The 18,864-nt window shown below is 41.1% G+C and overlaps 1 protein-coding gene across 1 annotated transcript; it reads right to left on the reverse strand.

Moving 5' to 3' along the window:
* Positions 1-9,999: 9,999 nt before the first annotated feature.
* Positions 10,000-18,620, reverse strand: tbx3a (T-box transcription factor 3a). Its single transcript, XM_043715856.1, has 7 exons — positions 17,887-18,620; positions 16,457-16,724; positions 15,293-15,439; positions 13,755-13,831; positions 13,201-13,364; positions 11,902-12,545; positions 10,000-11,253 (listed from the first exon to the last, which is right to left on the reverse strand). Exons 1-7 carry the CDS (start codon positions 18,279-18,281, stop codon positions 10,807-10,809), a joined length of 2,142 nt encoding a protein of 713 aa, XP_043571791.1. The 5' UTR covers positions 18,282-18,620; the 3' UTR covers positions 10,000-10,806.
* Between the last annotated feature and the right edge of the window lie 244 nt (positions 18,621-18,864).

Genomic DNA, 18,864 nt, shown 5'->3' on the forward strand with positions numbered 1-18,864 from the left:
TTCCAAGCTGTGCTATACAGCCAAAAGCTTATATACAACAAGCTAGAACAGAACATCTCAAATGATGGTATGAACCATGAGATGGAAGATATTAATGATGTGGAATATAGCTATCCATGGCGATATTATGGAACCAAGCAGATACTACTGGAGTACTGGTAGAGGAAAACAGTGATTTATGTTCAGCACAGGTGAGTAATTTCAGTTATTTCTGATAGTGAACCTTGGTTGGAGAAAAACTGTGTTCAGCCATTGTACATTAAGCTATATGGGGCAGTAGGTACAGAATGCATGTCAAAGATAAAGAAGGAACTCTACGTTGAATCACAGAGTTATTTCACCCGTGACATGATCAGTGAGCTGGTGCTCAAAAATAATCCCAGTGACAAATCCCATTGGATGCATATACTCTGCATAGATCTTACACAGCAGAAAGAAGCAGTTGAATGCAGAGTTCATCTTATTTTCTTTGTGGATCAGCCCTTAGCAAAATTGGGAAGAGTCCAATCTTCACAATATTAGATACAAATAGTGTTTTATTTTGGCAACTTCCTCTCCATAAAGGTTACTCACAAGATTTGTTTCATTGCCTGCAAGACTTGGTTTCAGGAGATTACCCTTCGACATCACATAAGTGACAGAAACCTTCCAGAGGATGCTGTCGAGTATTCTAGAAGGATTGGGTGGAGTCATATGTTAGAGGGACTATGTCCTGATCCACTCAGGCAGAACATGACACTAGAATGTAAGTTGCATTTTGATGTTTAGAGGAAATAGGACTTACACTCAGCAACAAATATGAAATCTCACAACCAACTGTCAAGTTCCTTGGTCATATGGTTCCAGAGTTGATTTACAGAAGGTAAGAGCAATTAAGAAGTTTCCTGTATCTCAGAATGTGACTGAGCTCCAGAGACACATCTGTATGATAAATGACATTGGAAATTTTCTGCCCCACCTTGTTGTTATCAGTGTGAGTCACAATGTCAGCTGTTATGGCAAGACATGATTCCAGGAGGAAGCACAGATGTCTTGTGAGAAAAGGTATGTTTAGATTCCCTACAGTGTGGAAACAAGCCATTTGACCCAACAATTCCATACCAACCCTCCGAAGAGTAACACACCCAGATCCATTTCCCTCTGACTAATGCACATCATACTATGGGCAATTTAGCATGGTCAATCCACCTGACCTACACATCTTTGGATTGTGGGAAGAAACCAGAGCAACCTGAGGAAACCCACGCAGACACGGGAGAACTGCACACAGTCACCCAAACTGGAATCAAACCCGGGTCCCTAGAATCGAACCGTTGGTAGTACCTGATATGTTAGTTTACTTTTGACCCACAGCTACCCATTGTCGTTTCTGCATATGTAACTTCTGCCGGACTGGGAGCTGCAATCTTTCTCGATTAGTACAGATATAAAACTTGGCCCAGTTTATTGTGCATCCCATTCGTTGACAGAGGTTGAACAGAGATATAGAGATATGTAATGTTTGAGAAGGAAGCATTAGCTAGTACAAGGAGTTGTGACAAATTTTCAGATTATGTTCTCAGTCTTTGTGTCAAGACAAGAATAGAATCTTTATTGACATTCTCAAATTCTATTTTTGCAAAAATATCTGCACAAGTACAACTATTCAGACTGAGGATGATGAAATTTCCTCAAAGATGGTACTGTATATTCCAGGAAAACAGGAGACTATAGCAAACAGTTTGTTTTATATCCCTGAGCCAAGGTTAGAACAAGGATATCAAAGTTTCATTAAAACAGTGGAAACCTTTACAGTGATAATAACTGCAACACTACCAGCAACAACACAGTGATTGAATTAAATTAGAAATGCTAAGATATCCAATGAAGAATGTGTTCTGTTTAAAGAATACTGCATCAAAAGATTACCAGTGTATATGCCACGTAATCTCACTCTCACGTAACATTATGAACAGAGAGAATATATGGGTGATTTACTCATTTTTGACAAGACAGTGGTCAGTTTGGTATAAGTGAGATTTGATATACTGCATTACATTTGCACCAAGGACTCTTGGGCAAAACGAAATATCCAAGATATTCAAGTTGGTGGCCAAATTTTTCCAAGTGATTGGAAGAGATGATATCAATCTGTACTAATTGCACTGTTCACCATCAGGACGTAAGATAAATGTTAAGGTCATCTTCATTTCCACTGCAGCTGTTTCAGCTTCTCATGTCGACAAGACTAAGAAGTCAGGTCCCTACACTTCGACATGTATTCTCATGCTATGCATACAAGATGACTTGAAAAAACTTGAGGGTGAAAGAGGATGACTATTGTTCCTGTCAGGTGTGGAACTATGACAAATGGCATCACATTCAAATCATATTCTTCCAAGTGAAAATGTTACGTGACAGAACAGATAAGCATTCTTTTTTTTAACACATCAGCTATCTTTAAGCAGTCAAATCAGTCACTTATTGTCAAATATATCAGACATGCTGAATTATGTCAGAAGTCCAGATTTCAGCTTGATTACTGAATCAGAGCATTATCTGTCATTCCTTCATTTGCCCAGCAGTTTGAGAGTCCACACAGAAAACTAAAATTCCCAATCTCCTCTAAAGGACTTAGAATACATTTGGCAGACTAATATTGCAAGCAAACTGTCAGTTGTTTCCTCAAAGTTACTCTTGAACAATGTATTTGTGTTTGGGATATGTGCGTTTATTATCCTCGCAGTAAGTCTGTTGATTTTAAACATGAGGTAACGTCGCCATGGTTCTATTGTCTCATTAGAGAGAGATGACTGGTGATGGTCTAACCTGAGGGTCATCATGCCTCAGGCAAGGGGCAAGGTTGAGAAGGTGGGACATTTACGGTAACCTCACCCATTATAAGAATTAAACGTTGGCTGTTAGTATCACCCTGCATCCCAAACCAGCCATCCAGCCAACTGAACTTCATTACCCTCTTTTACATTTTAGATTTTAAGTAAACCAATAGTAAAGCCTTTTATACTTAAAGTAAAAGGTAAGTTTATCTCACTCTCTTGTTCTAGAGTTGGCTAAAGAGGCTGCTTTCTCAAATTTGGTCTCTATTGTTCTATGCAGGCCTAGAATTTTGAAGTCCAGATGTTGCATTGTCTAAAATGAAGGCTTGACATTATAGGATTGTCTCAGCAATTGTGATGGCTTTCACAGTTGAATTTCCAAAAGTTTATTTCACATGTAAGCTTTGCAAGTTGAATGATGAGAGAGATAGGGAGACCGTTGCTTCCTTGATTCTCCAATTGTTGCACTTTTAGCTGCAAAGTGAAACAGAAGACCACTGAGTCAGGATCACTCTAACTGCCTCTCTCCCTGCCTCGTTCTCCTTTAAGAAGGTCCCTCTTGTGATGCGTTCAATTCCAGGCAGCTGTCACTCTCTTTTGTTTTATTCTTAGCTGGCAAGCAATGATAGTTGCTGTCTAACACAATCTGTGACAAAATGCTGAATTGTGCTCCATATAAAGTAAGTTGTGATCTCATTTAGCATCCAAAGTCTTTTTACCACTTGCAATGTTTACGCTTTTCATGCCATAGTGCACTTATCAGTCAAAATCTTTGTATTTGAAGCCGAACTATTAAAGTCAATGGAGTTCGTTTACATGTGTGGACATCATTGACTTTTAAGATGTAGTTCCTGTCTGGGGATGTCCTTTGTTCCTTCCTTTTGAGATAAAGGGGTGTTTAAATCCACAAGTCCGGCTGATAGACCTAGGATCCATTATTAAATGCAATCATGACAACATAGAGGTTGTCCCTGTACATTGTCACAAACTGAAGTCATTTTACATGACCTTGCTGTCTTTCACACCCTCATGGCAAAACAAAGCCACAGTAAAATGTTTCTTAAATAAAATTATTATTTTCTTTACCTCAGCAGACTGAAAACATTTTAGCAGCAGAATGTGACCAAGAATATTATAATGTTCATCAATGGAAATGAAAATGGGATGGTTTCTATAAGAGGCAGTCCCAACTTGAACATAAGTATCACCTTCAGGCTGCAGGGTGAAAGTCATTGAGTCATACAGTCATAGAGTCATAGAGCTTTAGCACGGAAACAGACCCTTCGGTCCAACTCGTCCATGCCGACCAGATATCCCAAACCAATCTAGTCCCACCTGCCAGCACCCTTTTAAATGTTGCAATCATTCTAGCCTCCACCACTTCCTCTGGCAGCTCATTCCATACACGTACCACCCTCTGCAACTCAAAGAATTCAAATTTCAAGCTTGTTTGAGAGTTAGAGATCTGGACGCACTTTTACATCACCATTTTCGAATACAGTAATACAAACGAACTAAAATTTGAGTTCACAATGTGTAAGATTCCATTTTTTGTTTTGAATGTATATTGTAAATCTGTACTTTCGATATCTAAATATGTATGTGTTAACTAAACAACACATGTATCAAATAATTGTGAAATTAGCAAATTAAGTCTGTGTCAGTTCAAATGTTTTAGGAACTTTGGTTAGTTGATTTCCAATGGAACTTCACATGTTTGGTATGTCCAGATGGCAATGTGCCCAATAACTCCTGTGAAGCACAGGAGAACATGTTCTTCTTAATTAGCAACATTCTGGAAGGTTTGGTCTGCTTTATTGACTGGCTTGATAGTGGATGGTGTCCATTCCATTCAGTTCTGTCCCAAGTTGGTATTCAAGGCCTTACATATCTCATAGGAACCTGAAAAGAAATCTTTGCATGCAGCGGGTAATTTATTTTACACATCCACAGTACACCAAAACCATCTATAAAGGTGGCAGTGACAGTCAGTGTTTCTGGGACAGTAGGGTGAACAGTCCTATTTTGTGGCCATTATGGCCCATTAATTACAATTTCAGCAAGCCAGATTGACTCAAGTTGATGAATTTTTACTCATCAAAAATTGGTTATTCTGGACAGTGCTTAAATTAGATCCAGTGACTCTGGATTAGGCTACTGAAAGATTGGAAGAGGGGTGACTTCTAGTTCACTACAATTCCCGATCTCTTCAATTGATGACACAAAGCCTCCAAATGCAACCTTACTTTAATAGACTGGTTAAAAGTGGGAAGTCATGCTGTTTGGAATTATAAAGCCTACTCCACTGTACCAAAGTCCGCAGTACTTCAATCTCCTTTAGTTGTGTAGACACTATGGTGATTCACTGCAATGGAGACAAAACAGCAGAGAGTGAATCCCTTTTCCTGAATTGCTAATCTTGATTTGCTCTCTGGGAATTATCAAGTAAAGGCCAGGTATTGCCCACAGAGAGAATCAGCTAGTACTGAATAGAGCCCCTTGCTATCTTACACCCATCATTAATCCATGGCCTGAGGAATTAGCTGAATTGCTCTTAGAGACAGCCCACGCAGACTCAAAGAGCTTCCTTCTGTGGCTCAACTATTCTATTCTTTTGAGTCAAAGATAAATGAAAGGAACTGCTACTCATTAGATAGCTGTTGTTGTCCTAAGTGACATATCAATGAAATTTTATTATTTTGTGGTATATGAAATACTTAACATATCCCTGAACAGATCTTCTAGTTTCCATGCTCCTATAGTACGTGTGTGTCCCTGACTTCCACCACCCCATTACTGATGACTGTGCCCAAGCTCTAGAATCCCACCCCATCCTAAATCTTTCCACTTCCCAGTTAAGGCACTCCTCTTTGAACAAACACCTCTCTCAATGTAAAGCTTTCTTAATATCCCTCTGGGAAGTGTTTGGAAAATTTATACAGATCATAGATATCCATGGGGGTTGTTGCTGTTGTCCTTAATTGAGGCTGTTATCATGAATGCAACTTCTTGGTCATCTGCTGATGCCTCTACGAAGCAGATAGCAGATGAGTTGAGAGTGATTTGGAGACAATTCCTCTCCATAATACAAGTACTGCAGAGCTGGAAATGTGAAATAAAAAACAGAACGTGTTAGAGAAACTCAGTAGGTCCGAAAGTATCCATGGAGGGGAAAAACAGAGTTAACATTCAAGTTCTGTTTTTTTTTGTTCAAAAAATACTTTATTCACAAAAAACTTTACATACACAGAGTGGTACTAAAGCAATTTTGTACAGTCATTGCAAAGAAAAAACGAACTGTAGAATTTGTCATTTGCAGTTGCAAAATCATGACTCGGCATGCAGGACACTACATATATTTTGAGGCAAAGAGAGGGCATGATAACTGAATGAATCCTTGTTGTACTTTGGCATAAAAACCTTTGGTATAAAAGAGTCCAACATAACTTTTTTTAGCAAAGACTTCTTCAGGCCTTTCTACTTTTATTCCATCTCCATGATCCCCCCCCCCCAACCCGCCTAAGCTCCTGACTGCATTCACTTGTGCCACAACATGCACTAGAGATTCCTAGCACTTTGGTAGATCACATTACCGTTCCATCAAACAGGACTTGTGGTGCAAATGTATTTGAGACCAGGTGAAAATACTAGTCCCGAACAAAAATAAATCCTAATTGATATAATTCCAATTATCATAATTGACAATCCCCAATGACAACCCCCTTAACCATAACTGATTCGGCCCCAAATCTGAGATTAGATTTTCTTTTAATTCAAAAGTATTCTTTATTCATAGTCACATATGCAGTTCGGTTCTGCAGGTTTGAAGTTCGACTCTATTCAACAGACAAACCCAAGGCACTCCTTATTTGTGCAGTCTGTAAACATATCCACACTTCCCGCATACAGTCCTTTAATATCTGGTTGCATGTTTTGTACGACTATTTTACACCAATATCTACTAAACAAAGGGTGTGAGCATCAAATTTAAACATCTTGCATACTCCGTGCATACCGCTGTTTACAAAGGATGAAGCAAAAGAAAACTAAAATTGGCGGAAAGTTGTTTTTGAATGCCATGCACTCAGCTCCTATTTCATGCCACAGGTGAAAATGTATTCATTCTCTGGGCTGTTCCAATGCTGACAGTGGTTTGCCTCCCCCAAAACCCCGCCACCCGAGATTCCATTCTCTTTTGTACATCGACCAGATTTCCAGTGCTGGAGCCCCACCTAGTGGAATGCATGTGAGAGCAGTGACACAGCTCAACGGAAAGCAAGAGTCGATGGCTGTCCTCGCCTCCAGCAGCTTTTGCATTGACATCGATGCAGGTTATAAAAAACAGTAAAGTCTCATTCGGTCAGTTTTTTTTTACTTCACACCACCCCCACCAAGCACACACACACACCTCTTTCGTACAAGCCTCCCAACGTTTAAAAGGTGAAGGTGCGAACACTTTTTAGCCCAGAGACAGCGAGTATTTGCGACTGGCTCACCACCTCTTAAATTGCATATTCGCCCATCACACTGTTGGCTCTCCCACTCCCCAAGCACCGCCCCCAACCCTACCTTTGTTCCGAGATGTGGAACAGGTCAGTGGCGACTGGACACCTCGGCGTCACGTTTTAAGTGAGCGGATACCAGAAAGCAAGTCTTGATCACAATCAAATTAATACCTTCCATAGATGGCGCCTTACGCTTCACCGGCCACAGAATATCTGCCGACCCGGTTCTTGATTGACAGATCAGGGTTTAGGGAAGATGCACAACCAACATGTATTAATCGCTCGTGATCTTCGAAATGATCGTATGTACTCGATTGCAGGTTTAATTTCTAAAACTTAATTGTGCTCTACCATAACATTAAACTTCTTTGGCAAATACTTCCTAGCGAATATATTATTTCTGAGAATTGTCACTTTTTTTGTTTATTTTGCACTTTGCCCGACACCATTGTTTTAGGACGCGTGTCCGAATTGCAGGCTTACCCGCGGGCAATATAGACAGCGATAATTCAAGTTCAGTTTTGCGTGCGTTGTACTGTTCTGTATGAACCTGTAATTGAAAAGCAACAAGGAATCTGGAAAGCAGGAAGGGAGGCGGTAATGGTCCAATATCCTGACAGTGCCGGTTGGAGGTATTTTAAATCAATAACTCTCATTAGACTTTCGGGAAATTAAATGGTTTCAATTCACAGTTTAGCTCCTCTTGAACATTAAGGAAGGACAGATCGAGACGTCAAGGGGGACAACACCGTATTTATTTCAGTTTGTCCAGACCATGAAGATTTTCACATTTTCAAATTTTATGATTTGCGAATATGACTTATTTGGCTTTTTTTTAAATCGGAAAGCCAGTTTCCAACATTACAATAAATTTTCAATCATGTGTTAGTTTATAAATCATTAACATAGATATGTATTGTTACTGCAGAAAGCAAATGTTTCATGTTTTATATTTGAATTTATGAATGGTACCTCATGCAAGCACCTGATCAAATCAAGGGGGATATTAGTGTAGAAATACAATGATTATGCCCCACGCCTGAACCAAGCATCCAGGCTCCCCTCAAAGAGAAAGGCTGCAACTTAATGAAACGATTTCTCAATTACACAACCAGACAGGCAAGTCTGTAATGAATTTTGCTCAGACTGGCCAAGAAGTGACCTTTACACTCTGCCCGGGTCACTGGGATTATTCAATTTGCTATCCCCTAGATGGCGCTCAGTCACCAGAGAAGGGATCGTGCGGTGGCTTGACTGCGGCTCCTGAAATCAAAGATCAGATCAGCAGAGGCGCCAGGTGAGTGATATACTAGGATAATCCAAGTAGTATTGCATTGTTTACTCTGATCCACAAGCGCCGTACTGGTTATTTATTAACGTCGCTGTAAACTTCACATTCTGCTAATTTCTGAAGTTTATTTCCCCCCTTTCTGGGCCTGTCCTTTTGAAAGGGGAGGAGGAATGGCTTCTCAGTAGGTTTAGTTCGTCTGTTTCCTTGAACACTCACAGGTTACGATCCTTAATTGGTTTTCAAATGAAACCAATTGCGGCGTGAATTACATATCATAAATAAGAAAACAATCAACGCAGAGCACAGGCCGGCTGCCCTTTGGCTTCACTGATTTCCCTTCTCTCCATGAAACTGACATTACATATGTTTGCATTTCCTATATGACCACAGCATTTTGAAATGACCCGTCTTCCTTTTAGGTTACATACTACTTTGCAATAGCCGAAGCGTTGCATTGAAAATATCGTACGTCTCAATCTTTTGTTAAGGAGGAAATAGAGATGTGTTTTTGCTACTTGATTTTCTATCGTTGCATTGCGCCAGACAGGGGGAAAATGAATCCTCCCAAATACAGACAAGAATATTATGATCATTTACAGAGAATTTTCTCAAAACACAAATGGGGCATTTTTCACTATCTGAAGAAATTGAGTTGAGGATTAAGGGTTCGAGTTTCTGAGCAGAAATTATATATCGGTTAGTGCTGCTGACAAGTTTTTCATGGCGGCCATCTGTTGGAGGGGCGAATAATTTTTGACACGGTGAAATAAACCCTGTGTAACATTCGAGTGAAATTGCTTCCAAATAAACCTGTTGAGACTATAACCTGATTTTAACCTTGAGTGAAATTAACACTGTAGTACTTGAGGCATGTTAACACTGGAGAGACTTGAGGCTGTGTAAGACGCACTGCGGTATTGGGGATTGACATAACAGTGGGGAAAAAGGTTAACAATAGGGAGGATATATAACAACTGGTGAATTAAGCTATGTAACAGTGGAAGACAGGTTAACGTAGTGAAGGCGTTATATAACACACTGGTTAATTACGCTATGTAACAGAGTGGGGAACTGGGGCGGATATATAACACACTGGTGAATTAGGCTATGTAACACAATGGTGAATAGCTTAACGTAGTGGGGAGGGAGAAAATGTGCTATAATGGGGGGACTATGTCAGAGTAGGATAGGTGGCAACAGCATTACCTTTGGACAGGATGCCAGGCAGGTTAATTAAAGCACTAGTGAGAATTTTCATGTGGAAACAATATTTGTGAACAATAAAAGGGTCTGATTAATTGTCAAAAAAACAGTGACCACGCCAACCTTATCTTTCGATGACTCTGTGCAACAGACTGGAAACGTGACTGGAATAACTGGCACCAAAGACTTCGATACAAATTTATTGAAATTTTTTTGAGAACTTCAAAGCGAAACAAAAATAGTACAAGAAAACCAAGAACTTTCAACATTTTATAACACAAAATATACCTTCATTTATTTTTTTTTAACTCTCGGCACTTTCAAGCTGTAGGCATAAAATTTCCATTCATTTTGACACACGAATCCCCGAAAGTGTCTTCATTACTTCTCAAGCAACTGGTGAGCTCTTTTTTCCCTCTCACTCTAAACTGTAAAGACAGTAGCACTTTAACACTGAAACAATGAGAAAAGCTTAAAAAAATGGCACTTCTTGTACTCAGGTCTATAAGGGTTTTTTTTAATGTAGTAACATGGTAACACATTGTTGGGAAAAGTGGTGGTAACGGTGTCGGCACTACGGTTAATAGGAGTTGTGTTGAAAAGCGTTTGAACGAACAAAGAAAGGCTTTGGAGCCTTATATACAGATGTATGTACAACAACAATAAATTAAAGTATAATTTCGAGTATTCTAATTTCAGTATATTTACACATGTTATCAAATAATTACATAAATACTTTATAATAGTCTCCGTTTCTTTCTGTTATTGCATATATGTAAAAAGCAGATTTGACATCTACAACCCCAGAACTACTGATGGTGCCCGGAAACTTCAATAACCTTCCACTTCTCGGGAACTCTTCTTTTCCTTGTTTGTAAAGTTTGGGAAATTCGATAATACCAAGGCTCTACACTAGCATTAAAAAAAAGAAACAAGACTGTAGGTGGGTGACATGCAAAGCCGTCTGGGGCCTTGGGATATCACCTTGCCATCAAGGGGAGCTGCCCCGGGCTGACCGATCCTGTTTGCTCTCTAGTCCACTGACCAGGCGCTGAATGTTCTGGAGCTGGTTGGGCGCTTCTTTGTCGGAGCACTGTTTGGGCGACACGGAGACCGATCCCGACGACCTGCTGTTCACCTCAGACCCGGAGTCCAGGCCCGCTGACACCGGGCTGGTTGCCACGCCGTTCACCTTCGCGTCGCTGGGGTTGGTCAGACTAGGCACGGCGGTGGTCAGCAAGCTGCTACTGTCCATCCCGGGCACGGGGAACGTGTAAGGGCTGTACCTCAAGCGAGGCCTGACTGCACTGAGGAACGGGTGGCGATGTGCAGAGGACGCGACTGATGGGACTGCACCTGGCATAGAGGCGGCGGCTGCAGCGGCCATGTATGTATAAGGATAGGGGAAGAGGCTACCAAAAGGTGACATCGCAAGACTCTGTCAAAGTAACAAGAAAAGACAGATTATGTTTTCAACAACTCTAGCAACCCATTTTAAAAAAATTAATGTGATGGGATTGATCCTGAGTCCAATCAAATTGTAAAGCAGGGAAGATGGGACTAATGTGTAAAAATTAACAACATCAAAAATCAAAATCATAACAAGGCACACCTTATAGAACACTTTTCAACTTCTGTCACAGAAACACTTTGGGGGACTCTATAACAGCCTGGCTTCCTGACAGCCAAAATCAGGAAGTGTAATTACAAGTGAAAATCTAGAATATCTCCCTCAGACAAATGTAACACGTGAGACAGAATGAAAGGTGAGAGTTATTCCCAGCCTAGACCCCTTAACCGATCGAAAAAATACTCTTTTGCATTGGAAGTGATTTTATTTAAAGCAATTTTGAAAGTATCAATTCACCGGATTCACGATCATTGTCAGGTTTTTTTTTAGAAAAGTTTGAACCTTTACATTTAATGGAAGAGGTGATGTCTGGTTTCGCATGTTAGTGAAGTCTACGAAACGAACATCACTGCATTAAAACAAAGGTAATCCCCCAGTTTCCACTGTGTATTAGTCACACGGAATTAGTAACTCGACAGAACTCAGTAAATGAGAGTAGGAAGATTGGAGCTGTACCTGAGAGGCCAGGACATGTTGTTGGAGGTGAAAGGGGAGGGTTGCCGCGGACCCAGCGGGTAGTCCTTGCTGTGAGGAAACAAGCGTGTCCAGACCACTGATGCCGCTTGCCGAGCCGGACATTGAGGCCAGTAAGTGGCCCATCCCCGCTGCCATATTGGGGAAGGCCCCACCCATAGCAAACTGGCTGGGGTGCAAGAGAAGAGGGTGCCCTGCGCCCAGGGGGGTGAAGAAATGCTGGCCCGATAAGTTGTGAGAAAAGGCGAGGTTTTGTAAGTGTCCGTGGTTCAGGTGCGACACCCCATCGGTCTGCACAGTAAGCGGCGAGTAGGACTCCTTGTTCAACCCACTGGCCTCCTCCGCTTTCTGCTGATGGTCTCTGGCCGGGCTTTTAACCTCAGGGCTCTCTCCGTTAATGGCTCGGGAGCTGGCCGCTGGGTTTGTCGGGCTCTTCTCAGTCCTAGAGCTTTCGTGATCTCTCATCCTGCTCACCGCCTCCAATGAGCGCGGGTGAGATTTGGCTGAACTGGCTTCCTCCTTTCGCTCCTCGCTGCTGGTTGACAATTTCCCAGAGTCGGCGCCCTCCTGGGTGGGCTCGTCTTTACAATCCAGGTCGCTATCTTCATCATCACTGTGCAAAGCACCTAGAAAACAGTACATTTTTTTTTTGTTTTATTGCATTTGTTAAAAAAGTAGAAGGAGCAACATAAATATGGTGGCATTTCTTGTGACCAAACAACCATGAAAATGGAGAGTTTTGTTTAGTAAATCTGATTATAGCAACACGACAGGGACAACTCTGAGGAAGGGTCACTCGACCCGGAACTCTGACATCTCTCCACAGTTGCAACCAGACCTGCTGAGCAATTTCTGTTTTTGTAACAGTGACAATGACCATTCAACTGCAAGAAATCAAAACCCTTAATTTTTTCTCGGAGGGAGGGGGAGGATACTTTTTAATAGATGTGCCCTAAAACACAAAGTGAAACGTCGTTCTGTTAGAAATGGTTTCACGGTACAGTACAGGGAAATTTCCAATCCTAAAGATATTTAAAACCTATTAAATCGGACACAATATTCAGTATGCAACAAACAAGTGTTCATGGTTTCAGGCCATCCCGTTCTATTGGGGAGATTATAGAAACTAAGACGGTATCTTGTCCTGAATTATTCGGTTCAGAGGGAGGTGATAAGGATCTTCAAGACAAACAGACACCCAATTAATGGGCACAAACTTAGTCATGCCTTTTATGTACAAAAGAACAAATAACCCTCTTGTGTAGGTAACAAAATAATAACCTTTTAGGTTCGCAGTTCCTGGCGTGGAGACAGCAGGGGACGTAGATTGACCGAAACATTTGAAAGCCGGCTGTTCGCTGGATGAATCATCCGATGCCCCATTCTCTCTCGACCCCTTCTGCTGCTCCTCGTAGACTCGCAGCGACTGAATCGCTAACTGTTTTCTGTTTTTAACAAGGAGAAAAGTGAAGGACAATGACTTGCGTTTTATTTTAAAGATGATCAAATAATTGTCCTTGTCATTTGCCGTTTGCTTTCACCCTGGAAAGCGAAGCCAGGCAGCTCAGGTTGGATGAGGAGTTGGCGACTTGAGCCGCGCTACTGTGCGGGCATGGTTTACAATCTGATAGCCTTTTCCCATTTTCTAAAAATAAAGCGCCAGAACGTCAAACGTAAAACGAAAGATACTGCACGGTGGCAACAAGCAGTGCTCATTTTCTCCTTTTTGCGTGCTCCCAACAAGTTTGACAGCGCCCATAACAAAATGGTGATTAGGATCGTGAGCATAACCAGGCCCCGATTGACAGACGGACTCGAAGTGAGCTGGAACTTACCTCTTCTCTCTTCGCCCATTTCCCGTGTCGCGAAAGCCTTTGGCGAATGGATTGTTGTCGATCTTTAACTGGGTTATCTAGATAGGAAAATAGCAAGTTTGATCATATTCACCACCCTGCGATACAACATCAAGTACAATCTTTACAGGAAATTCACAGGGTATAGACAGCGCTGGCGCAAGTGACCGAGGGAAATCAGTGACCAGTGGATTTAGATTTCTATTATACTCCGATTGTTATTTACAACATAAAATATCAAATTATGTTAAAGCAGTCACTGCCTGTATATTTCAACACGGTCTATTATCTCTTCTCTGTGATCCATGGGTCTAATATTTCCTACGCCATAATTCCATCGCATTAAAATTCAAGCCACCACTGAACAGAACCACATTGCAAAAATGTACGGGTTTGGTTTGACTCAAAATGTATTTATTTATTAAATGTGAAAAAGTCAAGTTGAAAAGCAGTGATCTGCCCCCGCATAAAGCAACTCTATTAAACTAACCCGTGCGTAAGCTAGAGAGCCATGTACTTCATCGGTGGGGGATGAAACTGGACTGGCGTCAACATAGTAACTTGCCCTCTGTTGACAGTAAGTCAACAGTAACTTTATTGCCCGCTCTCGTCTTCCTTTCAATACAGAATTTAATGAGATTGAAACCATTGTTATTTAAATTATGATCTGAAGGTAACAGTGCTAGAGTAACCGAAAGTACAGAAACTGGCAGAAGAAATATCAAGACACCCTGTATGTTAACGCCATCTGACTTATCATATTAACACCCTTTTAGTAATCAGTTTCATTCAGTCCGAGACTCCTCACAATCAAATGTGCGCCGATCAAAAATTATCAGCTACTGCAGACAATGAACTTTAGCTGTTATCAATAACGTCAGTTGACTAGCTAGAAGTCTGATGAGGCGTTAAATAACAGCAAAAGAGTTCCAAAGTTCCTTAAAAACTATTTGGATGAAACCATCACCAATAATTAACTCAATTGATCATCATCAGAGGCTTTTGATACTCGCACTGTGCCCAATACTCTCATGTAATACTCTGTGATTTAAAGACCTATGGGATTCGTCCAGAGCTGGTATTTTCTGTAACGGTACGAAAAGCCTTGTTTAATTTTTTTTAAAAAATGACTAATTTAAGGACTGTTTCAGAATGGATTAAATCCTATTACCTGGCAGAACACGTTTGGCATAAACCCACAACTCATATAAATATGAATACAGGAGAGGTGCCGCATAAGTGAGCTCATGCCAAAACCAACAATCCAACACAAACCATAAAATCTATATGAGCTCCAGGATGTGCCGAATATTCAACAAGCTTTCTTGCAGGTTAAATGAAACTGCCAATTAAAATCGGTTTGATCAGAATGAACTAAACAAGTGGCCTGCAAACAATAAAAGGAAGCTACAAGTTTTGACCTTTGTGACTTAACTTCAGTACACCAGAAGAGAGATCAACATTAATGTAAGAGACACAGCTTTTTTGCAAAATAAGAAATTACTTTTTTTCTTACTCACCTTATCATTTTGGTATGCGGTGACCGCAATGAATTCTGTCTCAGGGAATACATATGTTCTGAAAGTACTGTAAGGAAGTTTCAAAATGTCGTTCGCACGAACAATGTGAAATCTGGGCTGATACTTGTGCATGGAGTTTAAAATAGTCTAAAAAGAATAAATCAAGGAATTACTACTCTACAATGTGAGTGCAGATATAGCTACAACATGATATAACTATTCCTGATTCCGCCAGGTTCTGCTCATGTCAGTATTATGTCGTTTTACTATTTAATCACATGCTGCATACTAATAGTTGACCAGCAATAACATAAACTAATATCCAACCGAGATTTTCCAGGAAAGGACAGAGTTCAGCACGAGTGTGAACAGCTGACAGTGTGATAAGATTTGCAACTGTGGCCTAGCCTACTGTTTGAAGACTTAGAAAATTAATCATATCTGATTTGGAAATATATAATACCCATCTATATATAGTTTTATGTCTGTAATTCTTTCTCCTGCACATATGTATTAAATAAACCGGCAAGATAATTCGAACAATACTGGCATGCCTGGTATTAATTGAAAATGCTGTCCACAAATAGCAAGTGATAAGTAATTTCAATGTAATGAGTATACTGCTTTTTAATGCCACATTAAAATACGTTCACTAACGGAGCAACTGCTATGGTCATTGTTATTACAGTGGCTGCATTTTTGTCTCTCTTCAGCGAGCATGATACTTAATACATTGCAGATTTTCCAAAGTGTGTTAGTTTGCAAATATTTTCCACTACAAGTCATTGTACATTACTTCGAAATTTACAAACTGAAAATTGAGAGAGAAAGTTGACGTGATCAAGCCTTTATCACTTTCAGTATGGCAGAAAATTGTAAAAATATGATCCAAACGATCAAATACTTGCAAACCCAGATACTTAAAATGGCCGATCTACACAATACCCCAGGCTAACAGAAGTCATGATCCACAGAAAATACAAAAAAAAAGGCAAAGTCCTCATGTCACCAGGAGTTGGTTCTATATTTTTTTAACTCCAAATGGAGAAAATACTTTATTTTAGCCGAGCACTGCTAAAGTAAATACATATCGCAGTGTTTATATTGTTTTTAAATCGTTCTAAGAATTACACATTAGTTCAGAGATAAATATATGAAACTTACAAATCCATGTTTGTCGGAAATATTGTTTGTCAGTTTCAGCTTGTGAAAAGTGACGACTTTAGACATCCATTGCTCCCCAGTAGCAGGGCTATCAGGATGAATATACATTCGCTTTGGCATTTCAGGGTCAGCTTTTCCGGCTACCATCCAGCGTGAGTTGTGGAATTTGTACCTACAGTCATCTGCTGCCACAATATCCATTAACAAAATATATTTGGCCTTCTTGTCCAGACCGGTGCATCTAACTTTAAATGGTGGAAACATTCTCCTGGAAGAAAGCATTAAATTGACTTTTTTTTTTCGCACAATCTGTCAGTAACGTAATCCTCATGAAAGCCAAATTGGAGTTAGGTTCCTAAACTATTATTGAGACTGGAGCTTCGATTCCCAGGGATTTGGTGGTGCATGAAATATCCCAGCCAATACATTCGTTTCGTGGCAGGCTATTGAAGTATTGGCAATGTTCCTTGCTAGAAGTGGGAATGTTTGCATGCTTTTATATAAAAAAAACTGTTATTTTAAAATGATGCGGGCCGAAACTAGCGAGAAAGCAGCATCTAACTGGAGATATTTTAGCTTATATTTCAATGTTGCAAATTAAGATTCTTACAAGCATGATTCAACCCTTGCCGAAGGTATACATGTATCGGTTACCTGTATAAGGCCGCGACTAACTCAATCTTATAATCAACGATAGGGTGCAATCTTATTTTTAAAGATTTGCGTGATTTGAAACGCTACAATCGCAGGTGTCATGAAAATAATTTACTGTGAGTTACCCCTCAACCCGTGATCATTCGCAGGACCCCCACCGCCAGTACACACGCACAACCAGCCCTTGAATGTTATGTAGTGGCTTGGAACCTTAAACTCTGCAGTCGATTCACCTTATATGCAAGGCGACTGACTGAGTGTTCGCCTATCGTGACTCGGATCAAATGAATGGATGAATAAAACTTCCATCTCAGTCAGTTTCATCAATCGGCCCTCTACCGATCCCATGTGACCTCCCCTCTCATAAGGAACAAGCTATTTCGACTAATTTCATTAGCAATTATTAAAGTCAAATACTTGATCGAGGGTCTGCCCTTGTTAGTCTGGCGAAGTCTCATCTTAGAAAACAAGGTGCAAGCTGAAATGGTTTGAAAACTGCGCGTTATTTCAATAAATAAGTGACTGCATTTATAGAGAAAACCGTATCAGCAAAATGGACGTGTTATTAAAACAAAAATCTTTGACAGGTCACCCGCGAAAACATCTGGCCGCTATTTTCAATTAAATCTATTTTGCCTGAATGATCCTACAACGTGTTTAAAATATATATTTATCGTGTTGTCAAAGCTAATCAAGGCTGGATATCAAAAAGGCTGGAATGCTTTCTAATCAGTGAGGCAGGCATTTGTGTTTTGCAGGGAAAATAATCACTGTACCTTCCAGATTTGGTGATAACCATTTCAGTGCCACACTTGTGAAACTGATCCCACAAATCTTTCGCTTCGAGTATAACTTTCGGGTCGTCTTCCACTTCTTCCTCGGGCTCCACAGACTTCAGAGGCCTCAGATGCGAGGGCGGGTGGCCCATTGCCGATAGAGCGATCCCGGCCTCACCTGCGCCTACAAGCTGATCCATAACGGGCTTGCCTAGTCCGCCCGAGAGACTGAGAGCGGCCGAGCCGGTCGGAGGCAGGGCCAGGGCCGGGAAGAAAGGAGGCTGATGTCCCAGCACAGCACTCATCGCAAAGTCCGGTGCCCGGTGAGGTAAGAACGGATGATAAGCCATGCTTGTCCCCGGAATAACTGGCTCTCTCATCGGTAAAAAATTCATCCACTCCCCTGGATCTCGGTCGCACTGAAGCTTACAAGCGCATCATTATTAATATTATTGTGTTCTTCGCTTTTCAGATAAACTGAAAGTAAGACTGGCTGGCGGTGTCACAGCACAGACGCATCTCCCCAAACAGTCAACTCCGATCTTTCTGAATGTGTGTGTGTATGTGTGCGTATTGCGAATAGCTGAGCACTGTTGATTGGCTATTTGACGCTTTCGGACCAATTGTGTGGCTCCATAGGCGTGGTTTTGACAACTAAAGCCGGGGATAGATGAGTTATAAAAAGAAGGTGTCGGAAACGGTAACGTACAGCGAGGATCACTGCTTCAGCCGTGTGAATATGTCAACATCATTAGAGAGGGAGGGAGGGTGGGAGTTACTAAAGTGGTGGTTTGGCGGGGGGGGTGGGGGGGGGGGGAGGTGGAGTGGGAGCACCAGCCAATGGAGAGGCGCAGGGCCCGCCTCAGGTGGCTTTAGCCACCACCGACTCCCAGGAAACCAGACGGAGGGAAATATCATGCGTGTGTCCATAGGCAAGCGGAGTCTCATCGCAATCTGTCCCATTCTCGCCGTTATATG

Source organism: Chiloscyllium plagiosum, chromosome 25 (assembly GCF_004010195.1).
Source record: "Chiloscyllium plagiosum isolate BGI_BamShark_2017 chromosome 25, ASM401019v2, whole genome shotgun sequence".
Lineage (NCBI taxonomy): Eukaryota > Metazoa > Chordata > Chondrichthyes > Orectolobiformes > Hemiscylliidae > Chiloscyllium > Chiloscyllium plagiosum.

Bases quoted from the DNA above. Each gene is read 5' to 3' on its own strand.
- tbx3a (XM_043715856.1), bottom strand. From the start codon at position 18,281: ATGAATTTTTTACCGATGAGAGAGCCAGTTATTCCGGGGACAAGCATG. The intron at 13,365-13,754 runs GTAAGTTCCAGC...TGTTAAAAACAG, and splicing joins AATGGGCGAAGAGAGAAGAG to AAAACAGTTAGCGATTCAGT. The intron at 11,254-11,901 runs GTACAGCTCCAA...TTACTTTGACAG, and splicing joins AACATGTCCTGGCCTCTCAG to AGTCTTGCGATGTCACCTTT.